The sequence below is a fragment of the Aulostomus chinensis genome, chromosome 12 (assembly GCF_037954235.1).
Source record: "Aulostomus chinensis isolate RoL2024-O1b breed Wild chromosome 12, RoL_Achi_v1.0, whole genome shotgun sequence".
Classification (NCBI taxonomy): domain Eukaryota; kingdom Metazoa; phylum Chordata; class Actinopteri; order Syngnathiformes; family Aulostomidae; genus Aulostomus; species Aulostomus chinensis.
In genome coordinates this window covers 5,418,330-5,435,732 of record NC_141331.1, presented here as the reverse complement: position 1 = coordinate 5,435,732, position 17,403 = coordinate 5,418,330, and the positions used below count along the sequence as shown (strand labels likewise).

General features: G+C 44.9%; 1 protein-coding gene and 1 long non-coding RNA gene across 2 annotated transcripts in view; one reads left to right on the top strand and one right to left on the bottom strand.

The window, feature by feature from the left end:
- Positions 1-17,403, bottom strand: part of LOC147251821 (uncharacterized) — a 30,316-nt gene that overhangs the window by 12,791 nt on the left and 122 nt on the right. Inside the window, exon 2 of the long non-coding RNA XR_015118690.1 lies at positions 13,433-13,476. This is a non-coding gene — a long non-coding RNA (uncharacterized LOC147251821). The remainder of the gene's footprint in view (positions 1-13,432; positions 13,477-17,403) is intronic.
- Positions 13,890-17,061, top strand: LOC147251822 (uncharacterized). Its single transcript, XM_086221169.1, has 3 exons — positions 13,890-14,368; positions 15,179-15,339; positions 16,127-17,061. The coding sequence occupies exons 1-3, from the start codon at positions 13,918-13,920 to the stop codon at positions 16,454-16,456; spliced, it is 942 nt and encodes a 313-aa protein (XP_086077295.1). The 5' UTR covers positions 13,890-13,917; the 3' UTR covers positions 16,457-17,061.

The window sequence follows — 17,403 nt, the reverse complement described above, 5'->3', positions numbered from 1 at the left end:
GCACAAACTGCGGGTGAGTGAGGGATGATTCCAATCGGCCACATCAAGAACACGAGGTGATTAAATCTCACATTCCTGCGAGGGCCTCGGTGGGGACTTATCAGCAGAATCAACAAGGGGCTTGGCTGGGACTGAAAACTCTTTATGGGGGTTAGTCGCTTTGGGGCTGGACAGCCAAAACTTGTAGGCAAGCAGCTGGCCAGATGTTTTCCATCACATCTGGAGCTAACTGTCCCGGGTTAAATTCCGTGGCTTGGGGAGCGCTGTCGGCAACGGGTCTCCAGGGAGCAGCCCTCGGATTGAGCCCAGAGTGGTAAAAATAGCAGACCATTTTGGGCTGCCCAGTACCCGGTTCCCACCGCTCGGGAGGCTGGGAAAGGAAGGAGGAGCCCCGGCCTCCCTGTGGATATTCAAACCTCAGAGGGAGAGCAGAGGAATTGTACAACATACAATCCCTTGTCCTTCAAAGCGACACACCAGGATGACGGTTCCTGAAGTGGTTTGTGGAGAGCGGGAGTCTTGTTCTAGCAGAGCATGGGGGCATTCCCGCCTCACTGGGTTACACCACCATTTTAGATATGATGGAAACTCAGAGTGGCACTTGGTAGAGCTTAGTGGAGTACAGCTACACGGTGGCACGAGCCCGCTGCTGCAGTAACAGCTGGTCTTTGGCGACATCTCATGGCTGTTGTATGATACTACAGGTAGAGAGACCGAACTGCTCACGCTGCATGTACCCGTCAACACCCAGCCACACAAAAACACAGCACTCACGGCCTTCTGCCCCCCTTCCCCTACTTCAGATACTGTATCACAGTTATCGAGTACTTCAATACAGAAAATATACAGTAACATTTAGGGATAAAATTCACTTTACATAAGGATATAGGCTTCCTCTCTGACTCAGGTGTGTTTGGATACTACAAAAGACATGATTCCAAATATAAAAAGTAATAACTCTGATAAATGAGTATTATATTCTTGGAGAGAAGTAAATAATATCCCAACAATTTCATATAATATCAATTTGTGATTGAATAGTTTGGGTAGAGATCTACAACATTCACTGGACAGAATATTTTCAAGAAGAACATGCATGAAATGTATTGATGGTTTGGTTTTATTTATGTGAGACACCACGGGGATACTTGGGTTGTACATAAATATGTGATGTTTCTATTTCTATATGTGTGTATTTTGGATCATTTATGTTGTGTATTTATGTCCTGGCAGTAAAAAGATCTGGAGTACTTGTTTTTCTGGTCATATTTGGGATACTTGTTATAAATGATGTCAGAAAGAGGACAGAAATGATGACACGTCTTCCTACTTCTCGTCAAACATCGTTTTTCAAAATAAATCAAATTCCTTCATTCACAGTTCTAGAAGTGGACTGTAACATCTAATTTGCCTCAAGGACCTCAAGCCTCCTCAGGGGGACATTGCAGGGCCACAACGTCAGAACCAGAACCAGCGAGCCCAACGTGAGTCTCACAGCAGTCCAGTCCTACTCACAGTGATAAAACCACATCATAAAGGAAGGTTCTCGCACCGACTGAATCTGAAGATGTGACCCGCTGTTATCTGTCAGGACACTGACTTTCATAATGTGCATTAAAATGGCGCTGGTGCTTTTTCACCAAATGACGCCTCTCGTGCCGGCTTCATGTATGCGTCTAATCACGGCGTGACACCACATAAGATAAAGTAAAGAACGCTGAGTCCACCTCCACCCTCTCGACTGTTAAAAGTTGTTGCCTGGGGATAAAAGTGCCGTGATGCTGCGATAGTGTTTCGCCTGGCGGCGCCACGGAAGACAAATGGTGGCCTCAGTGTGAGCCTGATAATGAATCGTGCTCCATTGTAGCCCAGATTTCCTCCGGCTATGACTGACTGGGCTGATTCCTATCAGCTTTATTTTGTATGCTGGTGTAGTGAAATTCACTTAAGCGCACAAAAGGTTCCGCCAGGACTCTTTTTAAAATGTGGTCCCGTGGATGATAACGGCTATCTGTTCGATTTCTCTCTATAAGAATGTTACTTTTTATTGACCTAAATTCTTCAGCTCAGATTGTTATCAGAATCCATAATTATTCCCCAGATAAAATAATTTGAAAGACTCTCTTGTACCTGCTGTTTTTCTTTATCAAATGTTCAAACTCAGGATTTTGCGACTTGAAACTCTGTTTGAATCCAAACAGGCCCCAAAGAGAGCAGGATCTATTTAGGTAATTACATAACACAGCCACCAGAGGGCAGTCACGTCCAGCTTGTGAAGCTGGTAACAACTGCCCTGGTCAAACATGGACAGTCATCGTCCAAGGAGGACATTCAAGGACACCAAGTCCTTTAACTGTGTGTAAAGAAGATCTCCTCAAAGATTCAGCGGATTCACATATTATATATAGTATACATTTACCACGTACTCATTCGGTATGACTGCATTAACCTTTCACAATCTCAGAAAAGGTTTTCCCTGTTGGCATGTTAGATCTCGCTTTCTTCCCTAAGCGTGCAGTAGAGGGCGACAAAGAGACACTAATATTCATCTAAAGCCATGAAAAGTGAGATATTGTCACAGATTTCACCCAGGAAGTGGTTTCTTTTTCCTTTCAAGTACAGACAAATGGGTGTCTTGAGCGCACAAAGATGCTTTTTTTTCCCTTTTGCATCACTTCCTTGTGACCCCATAATCTGGTAAGAGCCAGCCAAGTATTTCTTCCTTTCTTTATTTTTAGCTCCAAGCTAATGGAGACCGACGGCTAATAACAGCAGCACTATCCATAAAAGTCTTTTTTACAAACTCTCAGGTGTATTGATTGGTATGATCCACATCTTATACCTTCACGACAAGAACAAGCACGGACAAGGACAAGTTCAACTGAAAGCACCAGCTAGCCTCTCTCGGCGCCACCGAGAGCGAGCACTGAACCGGAAGTATGATCGGTTGTTGTTACAGTCACAGTGTTTTGTGGAGTGCTGATCGTGCAGCCTGAAAAAGGCGACACTGATGAAAGCGGGTGGTTCGTTTGAGGGTGTGAATGGACGATTTTGAGCAGTTTCACTGTTGATTTGTTGCTATAACTGCTGTTAGCCTCAGACACTGTTAGCTTCAAGCCTTCTGAGGCAATGCTGGGGGGGGGAGCTTCACAAAAACACCTTTTTGTGAATACCTGAAATGTGATTTTTAGGTGATGTACGGCTTTAAAGGACAGCTGTGTGAGATTTGGTGGCATCTGTGTTGCGTTCCGTTACTTTTAACTCTTTCCCACCAGATTTCTTTTTTTCTTTTAATGGCAGAGGACAGATTGAGGTAAGTTTGTGCTGCTTCCCGGGAAAAGAGACCTGTTGAAGTATGTTTTCATCATGTTGACTGTGTTCTCCAGAGGACACGAAGCTTAAGGTTGTGGCAAATGAAAGCTCATAATTACGTTACCGCAAGTAAACCGTCCGCGTACCAGGACTCCCAACATTAATGAGACAAACTACAAAAAAAAAAAAAAAAAATCCTCCACACTGCACCTTTAAGTGCTGAAGTTGTTTCAGATATTGTCCAACTCTCTCGAATACTTCTCCACAGACATCAGAGGAGTTTCTGACTGTGCTTTCTTCCATGCCGTCTCCTCACAGATGATTTGTAATCACCGCGCGGGTGCCAGTGGCCGTAAAAAGCAGCTGCACGATAACAAGCGCTGCTGTTATTCATTTCCTGAGAGAATGAACAGCCAATAACTTGGGTGCATCTTTGAAGACATCCCACCATTATTGTCAAAAGAAATGTGTTTGCTGCGACATTGAGGTTCTCACACGGCGCCGCTCATGCAAACTCGTCGTTTATGCGAACTGGAAGTTAGTCCGAGCGCGGTGATTGAGTGTATCGAGCTGCCGCGGCGTCAAGGCTGATTTCATTATTGAGTGAGGGAGTTTAGGATGTAGATGTCAACACAGTGGCCACCAGCCTGGTGATTTACTTTGGCATTAAATCTATGCTAAATGAAAGCACCCCTCGTGCGGGGAAATAACTGTCATTTGGGGGGGAAATTCATTGTAAAAAAATCATTGCTGTTGCCCTCCATGTGGAGCGAACGTCTAGTTTTGGAGGTCACCTTGTATGCTCATTTGTTTAACCGCTAACGTAGTTTTGGAAATGTTAAGATTATTGACGGGAGCCTAAATGCCTTGATTGTCATCCGTCATCTGTGTTTGTGGCTGTGAGGTGGACTGGTTCTAGTACTGTCAGTAAGTAAAATGCAGAATTAAAGGCGAACAGCAGCTCCAGACGGGGACACACACGGAGTGCTACGCGCCCCCAATATTGTATTGGCTTGTCTGGAGGGAGGGACGGAGGCTGGAACTGGTTTGATTAATGGGTTTGACTGGGCGGTGGAGAGTTTGTGTCCCCACTCACCCTCGTGTCACCAGCACACTCAATGGCTTCATCAATTTGTAGCCATTATCACGTCAATAGGCAAGGAGGGAGAACAGAGAACGCCGGGGGGAGCTGAGGACAGACGGGGAAAAGGTGGCTTCTGCTGCACCATCTGCAGAGAGTGAACCGTGTCTGAGGAAAGATGCGATCACTTTATTCTCCCCCTCGCTTGTCCAAATGTGCATCTGTGTTCGTGTTACTTCTTTCTAAAAAGCTGCATGTCCGGCGCTGTCCCCTGCCGTTCCAGTCCAGTCTCACGGCACTGAGTCATGAGATTTAAAGTGCTAATTCATGCACTAAAACATCATTCCCCCGTGTTTGTCAGAACACTCAAAATGTTTCTTAAGGGGTTCCCAAACATTTCAGCTTTCGACCCCCAACTTAAGGGTGCCAGATGCTCATGAGGACCAATCAGCAACAATGCCGGCCTTCACGATACTTGTACTAGTATAGTAGAGTATACAAGTGTGGTTCTGTTTGGATTTCTAGAAATCATCTTCCTGTCTGCGTCTCTGGACCCTTTGGGAACCCATCGACTGAAAAATGCGTGTCAGTTGGCGGCATCTTCCGTAGGTGGCCCTGAGCTAGCCTCAAGCTACAGGCTACAGCCAGCAGTGAGGCTAAAAATACGGCGGCAGCGATGTTTTCAAAACAACCCCGGGGTTGTTGCACTTGGAGTGCTTCATATGAGCAGCATGGAGGCATCTGGTGGCTTTATGATACACTTTCTGTGTTTGAAAGTTGGTCTCCATTCACCTCACTTCTTTGGGGGAACACAAGGCCTTCTCCTACGATACTCCTGCAGTGTTTAGTGGACTGAAAAACTTCACCCTGACCTCCCATCAGCGTGGGGGGTTGGGGGGGTGGAGAATGACTCAATTTTCTTTTATAAGTGAAGTATCTGTCTGTGTGCATATCTGTGGTTTATATTTGTGTGTGTGTGTGTGTGTGTGTGTGTGTGTGTGTGAGAGGACGAGCAGCTGTGGAACTCGTATGGATAAGCAAATAGCTGCACACACATCATTAGGAGCTTAAGTGCAAACATGAGCAGCCTTCGCAGAGGAAGCAGAGCAGGCGTGTGTGAGGTTCATGCGCCCGCATGCACACGTATTTAAACAACATCCCAGATTTTAGGAAACTGAAATCTCATTCAGGTTATAAAGTAGTTGTCTTGTCAACTTCCGTCATCCTGCCTGCTGCCCTGCTTCCTCCCTCACTCTCCCGCCGGTAGGAACAACAAGCCGTCCTGATGTTCTGCTCACTGTCTCCTCCGTGTTTCGCGTTTCTCGTGGCTCCACTTCCCCTCTTTTCACTTGTAACCCAGGAGCTCAGGGGTTAATCGACCCGCCACAGCCAAACGGCTCTCATCGTGCACCTTCTCTTTGCCTTTGAGGCTAAGATGTTGCTTCATTTTCAGCTGTGTCAATAGCATTCATTCAATCCTGGGTCAAACAACCCTGAGGTGGATACGGGTATTTATCAGCTCTGGCTCCAAAAAAAAAAAAGCAGCGAGGAAACTTTTCTTCTCCCAGTGGAAAAGGTGACAGTCTCCTTTTTTAGCGAGGTTAGCTGGATTTTAAGAATCTTGCAAGCGCGCAGGGACAGGCAGTAGTGTAAAAATGTAGGAGTCAGACAGTGAGAGAACAACACTTTTTAACGTCGTCCTCAATGAAGCTATTTGTTCCATCACCTAGTGAGGCTCTAATGGAACTGTCCAGCATCTGGGCCGGGAGCAGAGAGGCAGCAAAGGCAAAAGACACTGACAGAAGGTTGAGAGAAGGTGGAAAGTGAAGGCAAGCTGGGATCCATTGGGGAAATGAAACCTCCTCCTCAGTGTGGTGGGACATCGAGCAGCAGCGGCCCCTCCTCTAAGACTGTCAGTCCTGCCTCTGTCAAAATGACCAATTAACGTGTAGCTAATTGCCCTGTTAGCCTCGGAGCAGCACCTTTCCTCCCTAAACTCCACTGTGTAAACATGACACACACAGGTACACGTACACAGACGGGGTTGAAAACTACCTCTCTCTTGATCCATGTATACACAGGACTACCAGATTATTTCCTTATCTAAGTTATCAAAAAACCAAAAAACAACAGCAATGGCGTCTGTTCTATAAGAACGTAAGGAACCCTCATCACAGAGATGCAGTGACCACCGTAAACATCTACTGCTACCTTTTAGAGACACCGTGCGTCGGGTGTGGGACCTCCAGACAACGTGCTCAGGCTCTGATGTCTTCTTTATGGCCGTGGCCCGAACAAACGGACCGGATGTAGCAGGTTAAAAGGCCCTGCACCGCTGACGGAGCGGCCCGTGCACCTCTCCAGTGAGTAACCAGTGACTTGCTGCTCAGAGGGTTCCACTAACAGGTTACCTTTTAACAGCAGGATTTACCAAACAATGGCAGAATCTTGACTTGACAACAATAAAAGGTATGACAAAAGAACAAAGAGAGCCAGCAGGAGCAAACTACCGGCACCGGGACCCTGACGGCGTTTGTCTGTTCTGGCCGACTGCAGATGGACCGCCGCATGAAACAGGATGTGATCACGTTTGATGGCTCTACCTGGGATGAAGAATACACAACAATCCCTCGCTCGGACCTTCAGGCAACAAGAAACACGGAGGAGTCAACACCGCGGCTGAAGACACAATAACAATACCAAACACATTTAATATTAAATCCATATAAACATGTTGTTGCACTGGCTGCATGTCAACAATAAAAAATAATCTTGTTGATTGCCTGTTATCTGAATTGCCCTGAAGCCATAAATCACCATGTAAGCACGTACTTACGCACTGCAGAAACATCCCAATATGTAACGCAATGACATCTAGAACCCTGTGACCTACACACACCCAAAACTTTCTCCCTTCGGCAATCCACCCCCCCCCCCCCCAAAAAACAATAAATGTGCATTTCTGCTGAATTCATCAGGTGCTGGAGGAGGCCAGAAATTAAAAAAAAAAAAAACATGGAAGAGAGGTGACTGTGTCAGGTGAGGTGGTGATAAAGAGTTATGTGTTTCCCTTCATCACCAATCCCCAACAGCACTACACGCACACACACACACACACACACACACACACACGCACACACACACACACACACACACACACACACACACACACACACACACACACAGATCTGATTAAATCCAGCAGTGAGCTTGAATTGTGGGAGTGTCTGTGCAGACTGGAAGGCTAATTGAACTGCCTCCTGTCTGACAGAATGGAGAGAATGATGAGGACAAGATTAAACAAGCCGGAGTAATAGCCATAGAAAGATGTATGCAAAGAAAGAGGAGGAGGAGGAGGAGGAGGAGGAGAGGAGCAGTCGCTATTGTCATTTAGTCTCTCTTTAGCTAGAACTTTGTAGTCATGTTTTTCTTCCCCATACGTGACAGAATGGGGAAGAAAAGAAAGTCAGCCAAGGGATGTTAGGTTTGGCTTTTTAATGCACCTGGTATTTGTGTGTGTGTGTGTGTGTGTGTGTGCACGCACGCGCGTGTGTGTGTGTGCGTGCGTGCGTGCGTGGGGGGGTAATTACATCAGAACTGATGTTTGTATGTCAAAACATCAACAAACCCTCAGTTAGCTTGGCAGCTAGTTAGAAAACGGGACTGATCAAGAAGAGGAAGTGTGAACAAACTTGCTAACTCTGATCAAGGCCTTGCTAGCTCTGCTATCAGTGGTATCAGCGGTGACTTGACAGGATCTGGTACAGAACCCGGTTCAGATTAAGACCTACATGAGAAGGCACAGCCCCAGCAACAAGCATCAGTACCTCTCACGAGCTCATAGTCCATCACTGGTTTCCACAGAGGACAAGTGGAACTCCTTGCCGGGACTTCCCTCCCCTATGCTACCAACCCTCTCAGTTCTTTTGACGGTTTCCCACATAGGTTGCCTCTTGGTTCCCTCCTGTGCCTGGTCCAGCCACAGTTACCACTCCTCCTGGTGTGCTCCGCTCATCCCCTCCATCAGACTCTTTTGTGATACTTATTTTTTCCACAGTGGACTGGAGGCTTTAACTTTGTGTCATCCGCACGCATACATGCCTCGAAGAAAGTAAGAGAAATTCTTGCTCGTACTGAATAAGATCTTTGCACGTTCTAATATGTGCAGGTGCAGTTTTCTGGACTTTGGTACCTTCAGTAAAAATAACCTGCATCAGCACTTGGGAGGAAACCTGGTGCAAACATCCATGTGTTTATGTGCACGATGGGAAGGAAAACGTGGTCTACTGACTCTCAGCTGAGAAGACTGTGGATTTCATTCGACTAAAAAGAGCCGTCGTGTTCTTGGTTTTAAGGATGGACATCTTTGTGTCCGAGGAATGATGGGAACCTGCCTCATCGAGACGGTCCGGGTGTCCCACAGAGCAACAGATGTTTAACTACTCTCGGCCACCAAGTCTCCGCTGCCCTCGTCTTTGTGTGTTGAACTGCTCTACGTGTGTCTGTCTCCTCCTCTCATTCACAGACTTCTGTTCAGGACTAATTAGCTATGTGCCTCCTCTCCCTCCTTTCATCCACGGCCTGCACTCTTCCACTCCGGGGCCTTATTCCATTGTACTGTCATCTCATTGTTTACTGTGCTAAGTAATAATCATCCCAGCTCGGCTCATCTCCCTCCACCCTTCTTTTCCCTCCTCTTCTCCTCCTCTGCTCCTCCCACTTGTCCTCCTCATTATGTCCCGGTCTCCGTTGTGACAGCCGTCATTAATCAGCTCATTCCGAACAACGTTGAACCTTGCAACCCCGAGCAGCCACCCCTACACGACCAGGAAGTCTCCTATTCCCCCGCGGTCCATTAGGCCAATCAGAGCAAAACTGCAGGATGACAACAGACACAACAATGGAAACCAAAAGCAGATATCAGAGGAGTCGACAATAGGACGCTGCAGAACAACCGGCCTCATTATACCACACCAATGGGGGATTTTTAGAATTTCATCTCGGCCTGACATCTCCTTGCTTGTGTAGCCCTCATTTTTTTAAGCTAGCATACTGGCCCTGGTCAGGCTACACTTCAAAAGAAGTCATTCCCATGGTAATATTTCAACATAATTAAAATTCTTAAGGGGAAAAATTACATATTAAATCTATATTCAGTTCAAGTAACATTTGGTCTTTCTTGATAGAGACTCTCAGGTCAAATTTTCACCATGGAGCGCGACTGAAACTGATAATTCATCAAAAGGAAATGCCACTCTTTCATGTTATATTACTTTTTACACGCATGAGAGGAAACATGACACAAAGGTACCAAAAATACTGCAGCAATTTGAAGGCATCTTTGTTTTTCACCTTACTGACACTAAAATAGTCCTTAGAACCAGCCCTTAGAACCAGCTCTTTAAACCAGCCCTTAGAACCAGCTCTTTAAACCAGCCCTTAGAACCAGCTCTTTAAACCAGCCCTTAGAACCAGCTCGTAGAACCAGCTCTTTAAACCAGCCCCTAGAACCAGCTCTTTAAACCAGCCCTTAGAACCAGCTCTTTGAACCAGCTCTTTAAACCAGCCCTTAGAACCAGCTCTTAGAACCAGCTCTTTGAACCAGCCCTTAGAACCAGCTCTTTAAACCAGCCCCTAGAACCAGCTCTTTAAACCAGCCCTTAGAACCAGCTCTTTAAACCAGCCCTTAGAACCAGCTCGTAGAACCAGCTCTTTAAACCAGCCCCTAGAACCAGCTCTTTAAACCAGCCCTTAGAACCAGCTCGTAGAACCAGCTCTTTAAACCAGCTCTTTAAACCAGCCCTTAGAACCAGCTCTTAGAACCAGCTCTTTGAACCAGCCCTTAGAACCAGCTCTTTAAACCAGCCCCTAGAACCAGCTCTTTAAACCAGCCCTTAGAACCAGCTCTTTAAACCAGCCCTTAGAACCAGCTCTTTAAACCAGCCCTTAGAACCAGCTCTTTAAACCAGCCCTTAGAACCAGCTCTTTGAACCAGCCCTTAGAACCAGCTCTTTAAACCAGCCCTTAGAACCAGCTCTTAGAACCAGCCCTTAGAACCAGGCTCTACCCCTGTATTCCTGTGCTCAGTGCAGGGACAGTGTGACCTCTTCGCCTCTTGACTGCGGGGGCCGACAGACGCCGCCCACTGGTTTAACCTCTTCAACATTTGTGTATGAATAGAAACAACATGAATGGTTCTTTTACATTGATGGGAAGAGAACAGAAGCACTGAGTCGTTCTGTGTCTCCCAGACCTGTGCTTGTCTAGTTTGCCTTGGCAGTGATGCTCTTACATGGACCTGGGCGTGTGTGTGTGTGTGTGTGTGTGTGTGTGTGTGTGTGCCTGTGTGTGTGTGTGTGTGTGTGTCAATGTCATGCAAACACTCGTAAGTCTGCTTTCTTACCCCTGTGTAAGATGCTTCAAGTCAACAGTGGCTTCTAGAAAGTTCATTTTTACAACATATTTCCTACAATGATTGCAGACTAAATAAAGTCTGAAGTAAATATTGCGTACACAAGGTAAAGCACTGGAAAGCCATGACAAGAAAAGGACAAACAAGGACAATTATTTTGCTCGAAAACAACATATTTTAAATCGAACCGTCTTACTTCATTATTTTCAGTCTGCTGGAAAAATATGCTGAGACAATTTAAATTCCAAAATCCAACTTTAAGGACAACTTTTTGACAATAATTAATCAAATGAGGTTCATTTTCATCAAGAAAGTTGCAGGTGAAAGAAAAGCTACTCAGCCTTGTGGAGCACAGAGGGAGAACGTGACAGACAGTTTCTGTCCAAGGTTTTTGTTTTCGCTAACTCGCTGTGGTACACCTCTCTGCCCGGGAGGGTTATCTGATTTTTTTTCTCAATTCACGTATCTATGTAATGTTCCAACAAGCAATGTGATTCAGTGCCACATAAATCTTGAACGTATTTTGTTTTCTCTGAGGCTAAAATAAACTCTAAAGCTCCGGAAAAAAAGGAAGTAAGGCCACTCGCGATGTGCGTTTTAATCAGACGAGCCCTGCGGCTCGTTCCATCCTCGGCTCGTTCACTATATTACCGTGCAAAGTATCCGGTTATGACCGTTATCAAAGCGTGAATAGATAAATGTAATGTGCGGCAACACAATGACTCTTTTGTCCAGGGTCATTACTGCCACGATCTAACGACCTTAAATCACAATTACATTACAATATTCCACTGTGGTGGGAAACTTCAAAAACAGTTTCGACAGACTCTTATCTCCAACGGTGCGACACAGACACAGATATCATTGTCAAGACGTCGTAGGAACTTTTTATCCTTTCCACTCCCTGATAGAGAACACATCGCGGGGTATTAATGACTTTACAGCTGTTGTTAGCACCTCGGTTCCATCCAGGGATTTCACACGTTGACTGTGACCCACCGTGACCTGAGTCGCTCGCGGTGAAAACACAATGTAGAGTCGGGTGATCATGAATTGTCACGTTTTCGATTACAAGCGGTTTTTCTGGAGCACACAAATGAGTTCACCCAAGTAGTTGCTCTCTCAGATTATGTGCTGAAGCATGCCGGCACCACCGGACCACGAAAACCTGCATCCGTAAAGAAACAGAGTTGTGACATGCAGATTTCTTCTAAATGGTGGTCTTAAACCTTTCAAGTCGTGACCCCCCAACAAAAGTCAAAACGGTGTTTCATCACTGCACTGTTTTTTTGGTTTTAAGTTCATTTTAGGGTTGCCAAAACAACGATTAATCAGCTAATTCAACTTGACCCCAATGAGTGGATTTAGCTTGGAAATGCGAGCCACCAGTAGAGGGCAGCAGTTTCCCTCAGCTGCGTTTGGTCTGCAGGAAATCAAAAGTTTAATCTTTTATTCACCTATTTACCAAAATAAATTTCGATTGTTACCTAAAACTGATATGTGACGAATTCCGATTCATGAATTCCAAACATTTAAATGAATTAAATTACTTTTGTTTTTTTTTTAATCGATTTAAAACCCCCGGTTTATTAAAGTGAGTCAACACGTCAGCATGTCGCCAGGCCTCAGGGAACAACAATGGACAGAAAGGCGTTCCCATGTTCGTGAAGCACTCGGGTCTGTTAACATCAACCAAATAAACAGTGGAGATTTATGGATCGACACAAATCTCATCACTGTTGCAGCTAGAATGTTTAAAAAAAAACAAAAAAAACCTTTTAGTTTCCTCTCTCAACCGTCCAGCGACACCTGTTGCCTGCTGGGAGTTTTCCCTCCCGACAGGTAATGACTTATTAATTAGTAACCTGTGAAATGACTTTCAACACAGAGCCTCTTATGTGTCTGCTGGCCACACCTCACACCATTTACGAGCTCCTGACGAGTTTCTGTGCTGGAGAAGTTGATTGAAAAACTTCACGTCAGACTGATTACAAAGCTCCAGATGATGATTACACACACACACAAACACACACACACACACATGCCTGCACACACACATGTGCACATATAGGCCATTTAGTTTATGTTGGGTAGGTCAGCAGGTGTCTGTGTTTGTTTTCCCAGACTGATGATGGTTTCTTATCAGTCCTGTATGAACTGGCAGGAAATGACCACGGCGGGGAGGTGCGTGGGTTTGACCGCTCGAGGGAAGCAGCTACATGGAAGGTCTCCCTCGGTCTAAGTCGACAGGAAGACCTTTGTTTTACATTAATAAATAAAACATACTTTTGTATGGGGGGGGGGGACCAATTGTGCATATAATTCATATCTTGATTGCATATTTGATTGTGCGTCTTGATCACCTGTCTGATCTTTATTGACGGTTCAGTGGGAGAGAAAACGAGCTCGCAGTGTGTCAGTTTATTGCTCCTTTATCTCCTGCGTATGTGTGGCGATGACCGGTAATAATCGCAGCGACCGCTGATAATTGTTAGGTTTCGCTCAGGTCATAAAGTTTAATGAAGAGTTAGTTGTAAAATGATAGATTTCTTCATCTCTCTAAAGTCAGATTACAGTAATTATGGCAATATATTTGTGTGTTTGAGTGAGCTGGCAAGAAAACTCACACCTGGGGTGATACTGGAGGTCAAAGGGCAGGATGGCACGCCAACTGTCAGAGGAAGAAGACAGATAGTGAATTACATGAAAATACTGAAATCTCCATAAGAAAAAAAAAAAAAAAAGCAGAACACAAATGGGGAAACTTGTATTCCTGCACAGCTGCCAGATGTCAGCACGTAGAACCGTGATCCAGCGGCCTGCCCCTGCGCTGCAGCATCTGACCAATCACAACCAAGCGCACTTGTTAAGGCCACTGGGAGCTTTTCTTCCCGGCTCGCTGTTGAAATGTGTGAAGAGTGTGTTTGGAGTGTCAGAGTGAGCTGAACCCTACAGAGGAGAGACAACCCACGAACCAGAACTCGTCACCAGGACCGGACATTAACCCCCCCCCCCCCCCCTCCCCAACCGCTGAAGAGCTGTTTCTGAGGTGAACCAGCACGTGAGGGGCCAGTTCTTCTCACAGGAGTTCACCTGCCGCTTTGTGGACAAAATGTCAGCAGCTCACATGGAGAAATCAAGAAACTTTCGCATTGAGGCGCTGCTGGCCCAGGACGTGGAGCACCCCGCGTCCCCCGAGTACAGCAGGAGCCCCTCCGACAGCCCGGTGTCGACCCACGGCTCAGAGACGCCCTCCCCGCTTCAGAACCCAGCAGCTGCCTCTCAGGTCCAGCCGGGGCTCCTTTCTAAGTCCCCGCTCTTCAACCTGTCCCAGGCAGGATACGCCGCCCTGCACGCAGGAGGGCTCATTGGAGTTCATCCGAGGTCCGTGTACCCTCTGGCGGCCCTGGGCGGCCAGCCGCCCGCCTTCATATATCCCGGCTTCACGCAGCTGGTGCAGCCGTACCCGGAGCACATGAAGGGGGCCAGCATGGCCGGGGCGCACCCGCTGGAGCCCTGGATACGAGCCGGGATGATGATACCCAGACTCGGGGAGTGCGGGGGTGAGTGAAATCCAGAAACCTTCAGTCTGAATTGGTCCTGAAATTACCTGCCACCGATGCCTGTCTCGGGTTCTCCCCTAAATTTGGTTCAACACAATTCCCGGCTCATCAATAAGTCTATTTTATATGTGTTAACCTCTCTATCGCTTTCTTTTTATTTAAATCATTGTCACAATTTTGTAAAGTAAGATAATAGTGAATTATTTAAGGCGCTTTCAGCTTACAGACCGGTTAAAACAACCGTTTTATTTTGCCTTCTACACTTATTTGATTTTATAAATGAATAATAATAATATAAAAGTTGTTTTTTTGTTTTTTTAAAACGACTATTTGAATTTGGAGAAATGTGAATGTCTGGGTTTTGCTGGTGGGATCAGCAGCTTTGTGGTGTTTTTTCGGGCCTCATAATTCCCGAGTGTCGCTTAATGACAATTTATCTCATTAAAAAAAAAAAAAAATGACGCGCAACATTTACGGTAAATGTCACACCTGAAAATAGACCTGCCACTTAATCAAGTGGTAACATTTACGGTGATTTCATTAAGGTAATGGAGCTCTTGCAGTGTTTTTATTGCTTGAGCAAAGCAATTTCATCTCCCACGTCGTCAGGTGACATAAATGTTGAGGGAGGATCTTTAGATCATCCAGCTGAAGTTGGGTCAGGCATTTGTTTTGTAAAAGAGTTATAAATATATTTCATGATGTCTTCATAGGCCTGCTTATGTCTGTCTTCTTCTTCTTCTTTTATCAATGAAAATAAATGAATAAATAATCACTTCCCCCCTCCATGGTCTTTCCCCTGGTGTCCAGGCCAGGCCCACGCAGGCCTGCTGGGGAAGTGTCGGAAGCCCAGGACAGCTTTCACCAGCCAGCAGCTGCTGGAACTGGAGAACCAGTTCAAGCTGAACAAGTACCTGTCCAGGCCCAAACGCTTCGAGGTGGCCACGTCGCTCATGCTGACGGAGACTCAGGTGAAGCGGTTGCTATCATGCCACATGTGTGAGGTTTCCATGCAGTTCCCTCGTCTGTCATTGTTAAATGACATGGAATTCCTTTGCCACAGTCAGTCGTTCTGGACAAACATTTTACCCACTTTTGGCAGTAAAAAATATCCTCCCAATAATACTTTAAAGAAATGTGTTTAATTCTCATGGTCTTGAGTGACCATGAGGAGAAAAAAAATGTATTTTTTTTAAAAGTTATACTACAAAACAATTTTCTCCTCAGTTTAGTTATTTTGCAAACAATAAGATATCCCTCTAACACAGTTTTTTTTTTAATTATTTTGAGGCCACAAGATATAACTTACTAAAACAATAAATAAAGTTATTAATTGAAGAAACAAATTATATCTTGTGGCCATAAATTAAATACTACAAAGCTCTGGGGTGGACATCGAATTACTATTATTATTATTATTTGTGGCTTTTTTTTATAATTTTGATGGCATGGTTGAAATTGTACTTGTTCCCTGCATTTAGGTATTTTGACAGGCACCACTGGGAGGAAATGTTTCACGTATGTGTTGAGATTTTTGGGCGAAAGAGAAATTGGATAGATCTAAAAGCAGCTACGCGTCATGTCAAGTCCCTGCTTGTTTGAGTGTTCACTACATGGAAAAAAAAAACTTGGAATATTAATATTATTATCGTCTCTCCCCCTTGAAAAAAAACACCCTTAAGAGATAAGGTAATTTCCCTTAAATGACACTCAGCTAAATATTTTAACAACACTGTGATTGCTGTTATTTTACACCAGGTCAAGATCTGGTTCCAGAACAGACGGATGAAGTGGAAGAGAGGCCGCAAAGCCAAGGAACACGGTGGCACCCCGGCATCGCCACTGACAGACACAGACAGAGCTGAGCTACACACGTCCAAGCTTCAGAGAGACTCTCCCAGCTCCAGCCTGGAGGATGAGGAGGAGCTTGAAGGGGAGGATGAGGATGAAAAAGAGGAGACAGAGGAGGCGGCAGGTTCTCTGGGCGTCATGAGGCACGCAGGAGAAGGAACAGAGAACTACAGCTCTTACTTTGGGGAGGAGGTGGAGGAGGGAGGTCCAAGAACAAGAAGTGGTATTTTCCCTTAGTGATAAATTATGCTTTTATTGTACATCTTGTTATGTTTATTGCTCTTGAGAGGACAATGCTCAATGGTATCAGGTGCACATACACAGTGACATGAAGCAGATCGTTCCCTCTTCACACCCCAGTCGTGTTTGGCCCCTGCACAATGTGAGCTGTGACAAAAACTGTGACATCACACCAATAACACCTTCATATACCTGGATTTTTAAAGTTTTAATGGCCACTAACAAGTCTGAGATACGACTTCAGAATTATCAAATGATTGTGGCTTGTGACGGGCATTATTGCATGCATGATGAATAAAACTTTATCTATGAATGTGCATATGTGAGTAAAGTAGTAAAAATTGAAGTAACAGTACTTCATATGAAAACTTCAGACTCTGCTTGTGATGTGACTGCTATTGGTGCCTCCTGGTCTGTTACAGCTGCTGGATTAACTTTCAATAATTCTGTGACCTTTTTTTTTTGGAAAACTTAACAAGTAACACATTAATTTGGACTCAGTTTTAGGGCATTATACCAGAGCGGCAAGGAAAATTCTATATTTATGCTTAAGTTGTACAATAGTCATCTGCTTGTTTTGTATTATCTTCTGCATGCTCTATCCAGGTGAAGGAATTGAAGCAAATACGTTCTGTTGGCTTTCTGGTATTTGAAATGTGTCATTAGTCGGCTGAGTTTTGCCTGTATTTGTAAACCTTTTTGTTACATTAATTGTGTGTCAATATAATTTAAAATTTATAGAATTTAATATATTTCCATTGAATGCAACAGTGGTTTTCATTTGTGGTGAGAAGAATAAAGGTGAATTTATGACTGATCAGAAAAAACTGTCTGAGACTGTAAATTATATTGTTTATATTTTACAGAACATGTGATGTGTTTACTGGTTAGATAGTTAATCAATAATATTCCATAAACCGATACATAACCCCAGTTTGTCATGT

What these genes read in the sequence shown, in the direction of transcription:
- LOC147251822 (XM_086221169.1), top strand. Translation starts at nt 13,918, where the DNA reads ATGTCAGCAGCTCACATGGAGAAATCAAGAAACTTTCGCATTGAGGCG. An exon ending in CAGACTCGGGGAGTGCGGGG is followed by an intron (nt 14,369 to 15,178) that starts GTGAGTGAAATC and finishes CCTGGTGTCCAG; the next exon opens with GCCAGGCCCACGCAGGCCTG. An exon ending in TCATGCTGACGGAGACTCAG is followed by an intron (nt 15,340 to 16,126) that starts GTGAAGCGGTTG and finishes ATTTTACACCAG; the next exon opens with GTCAAGATCTGGTTCCAGAA.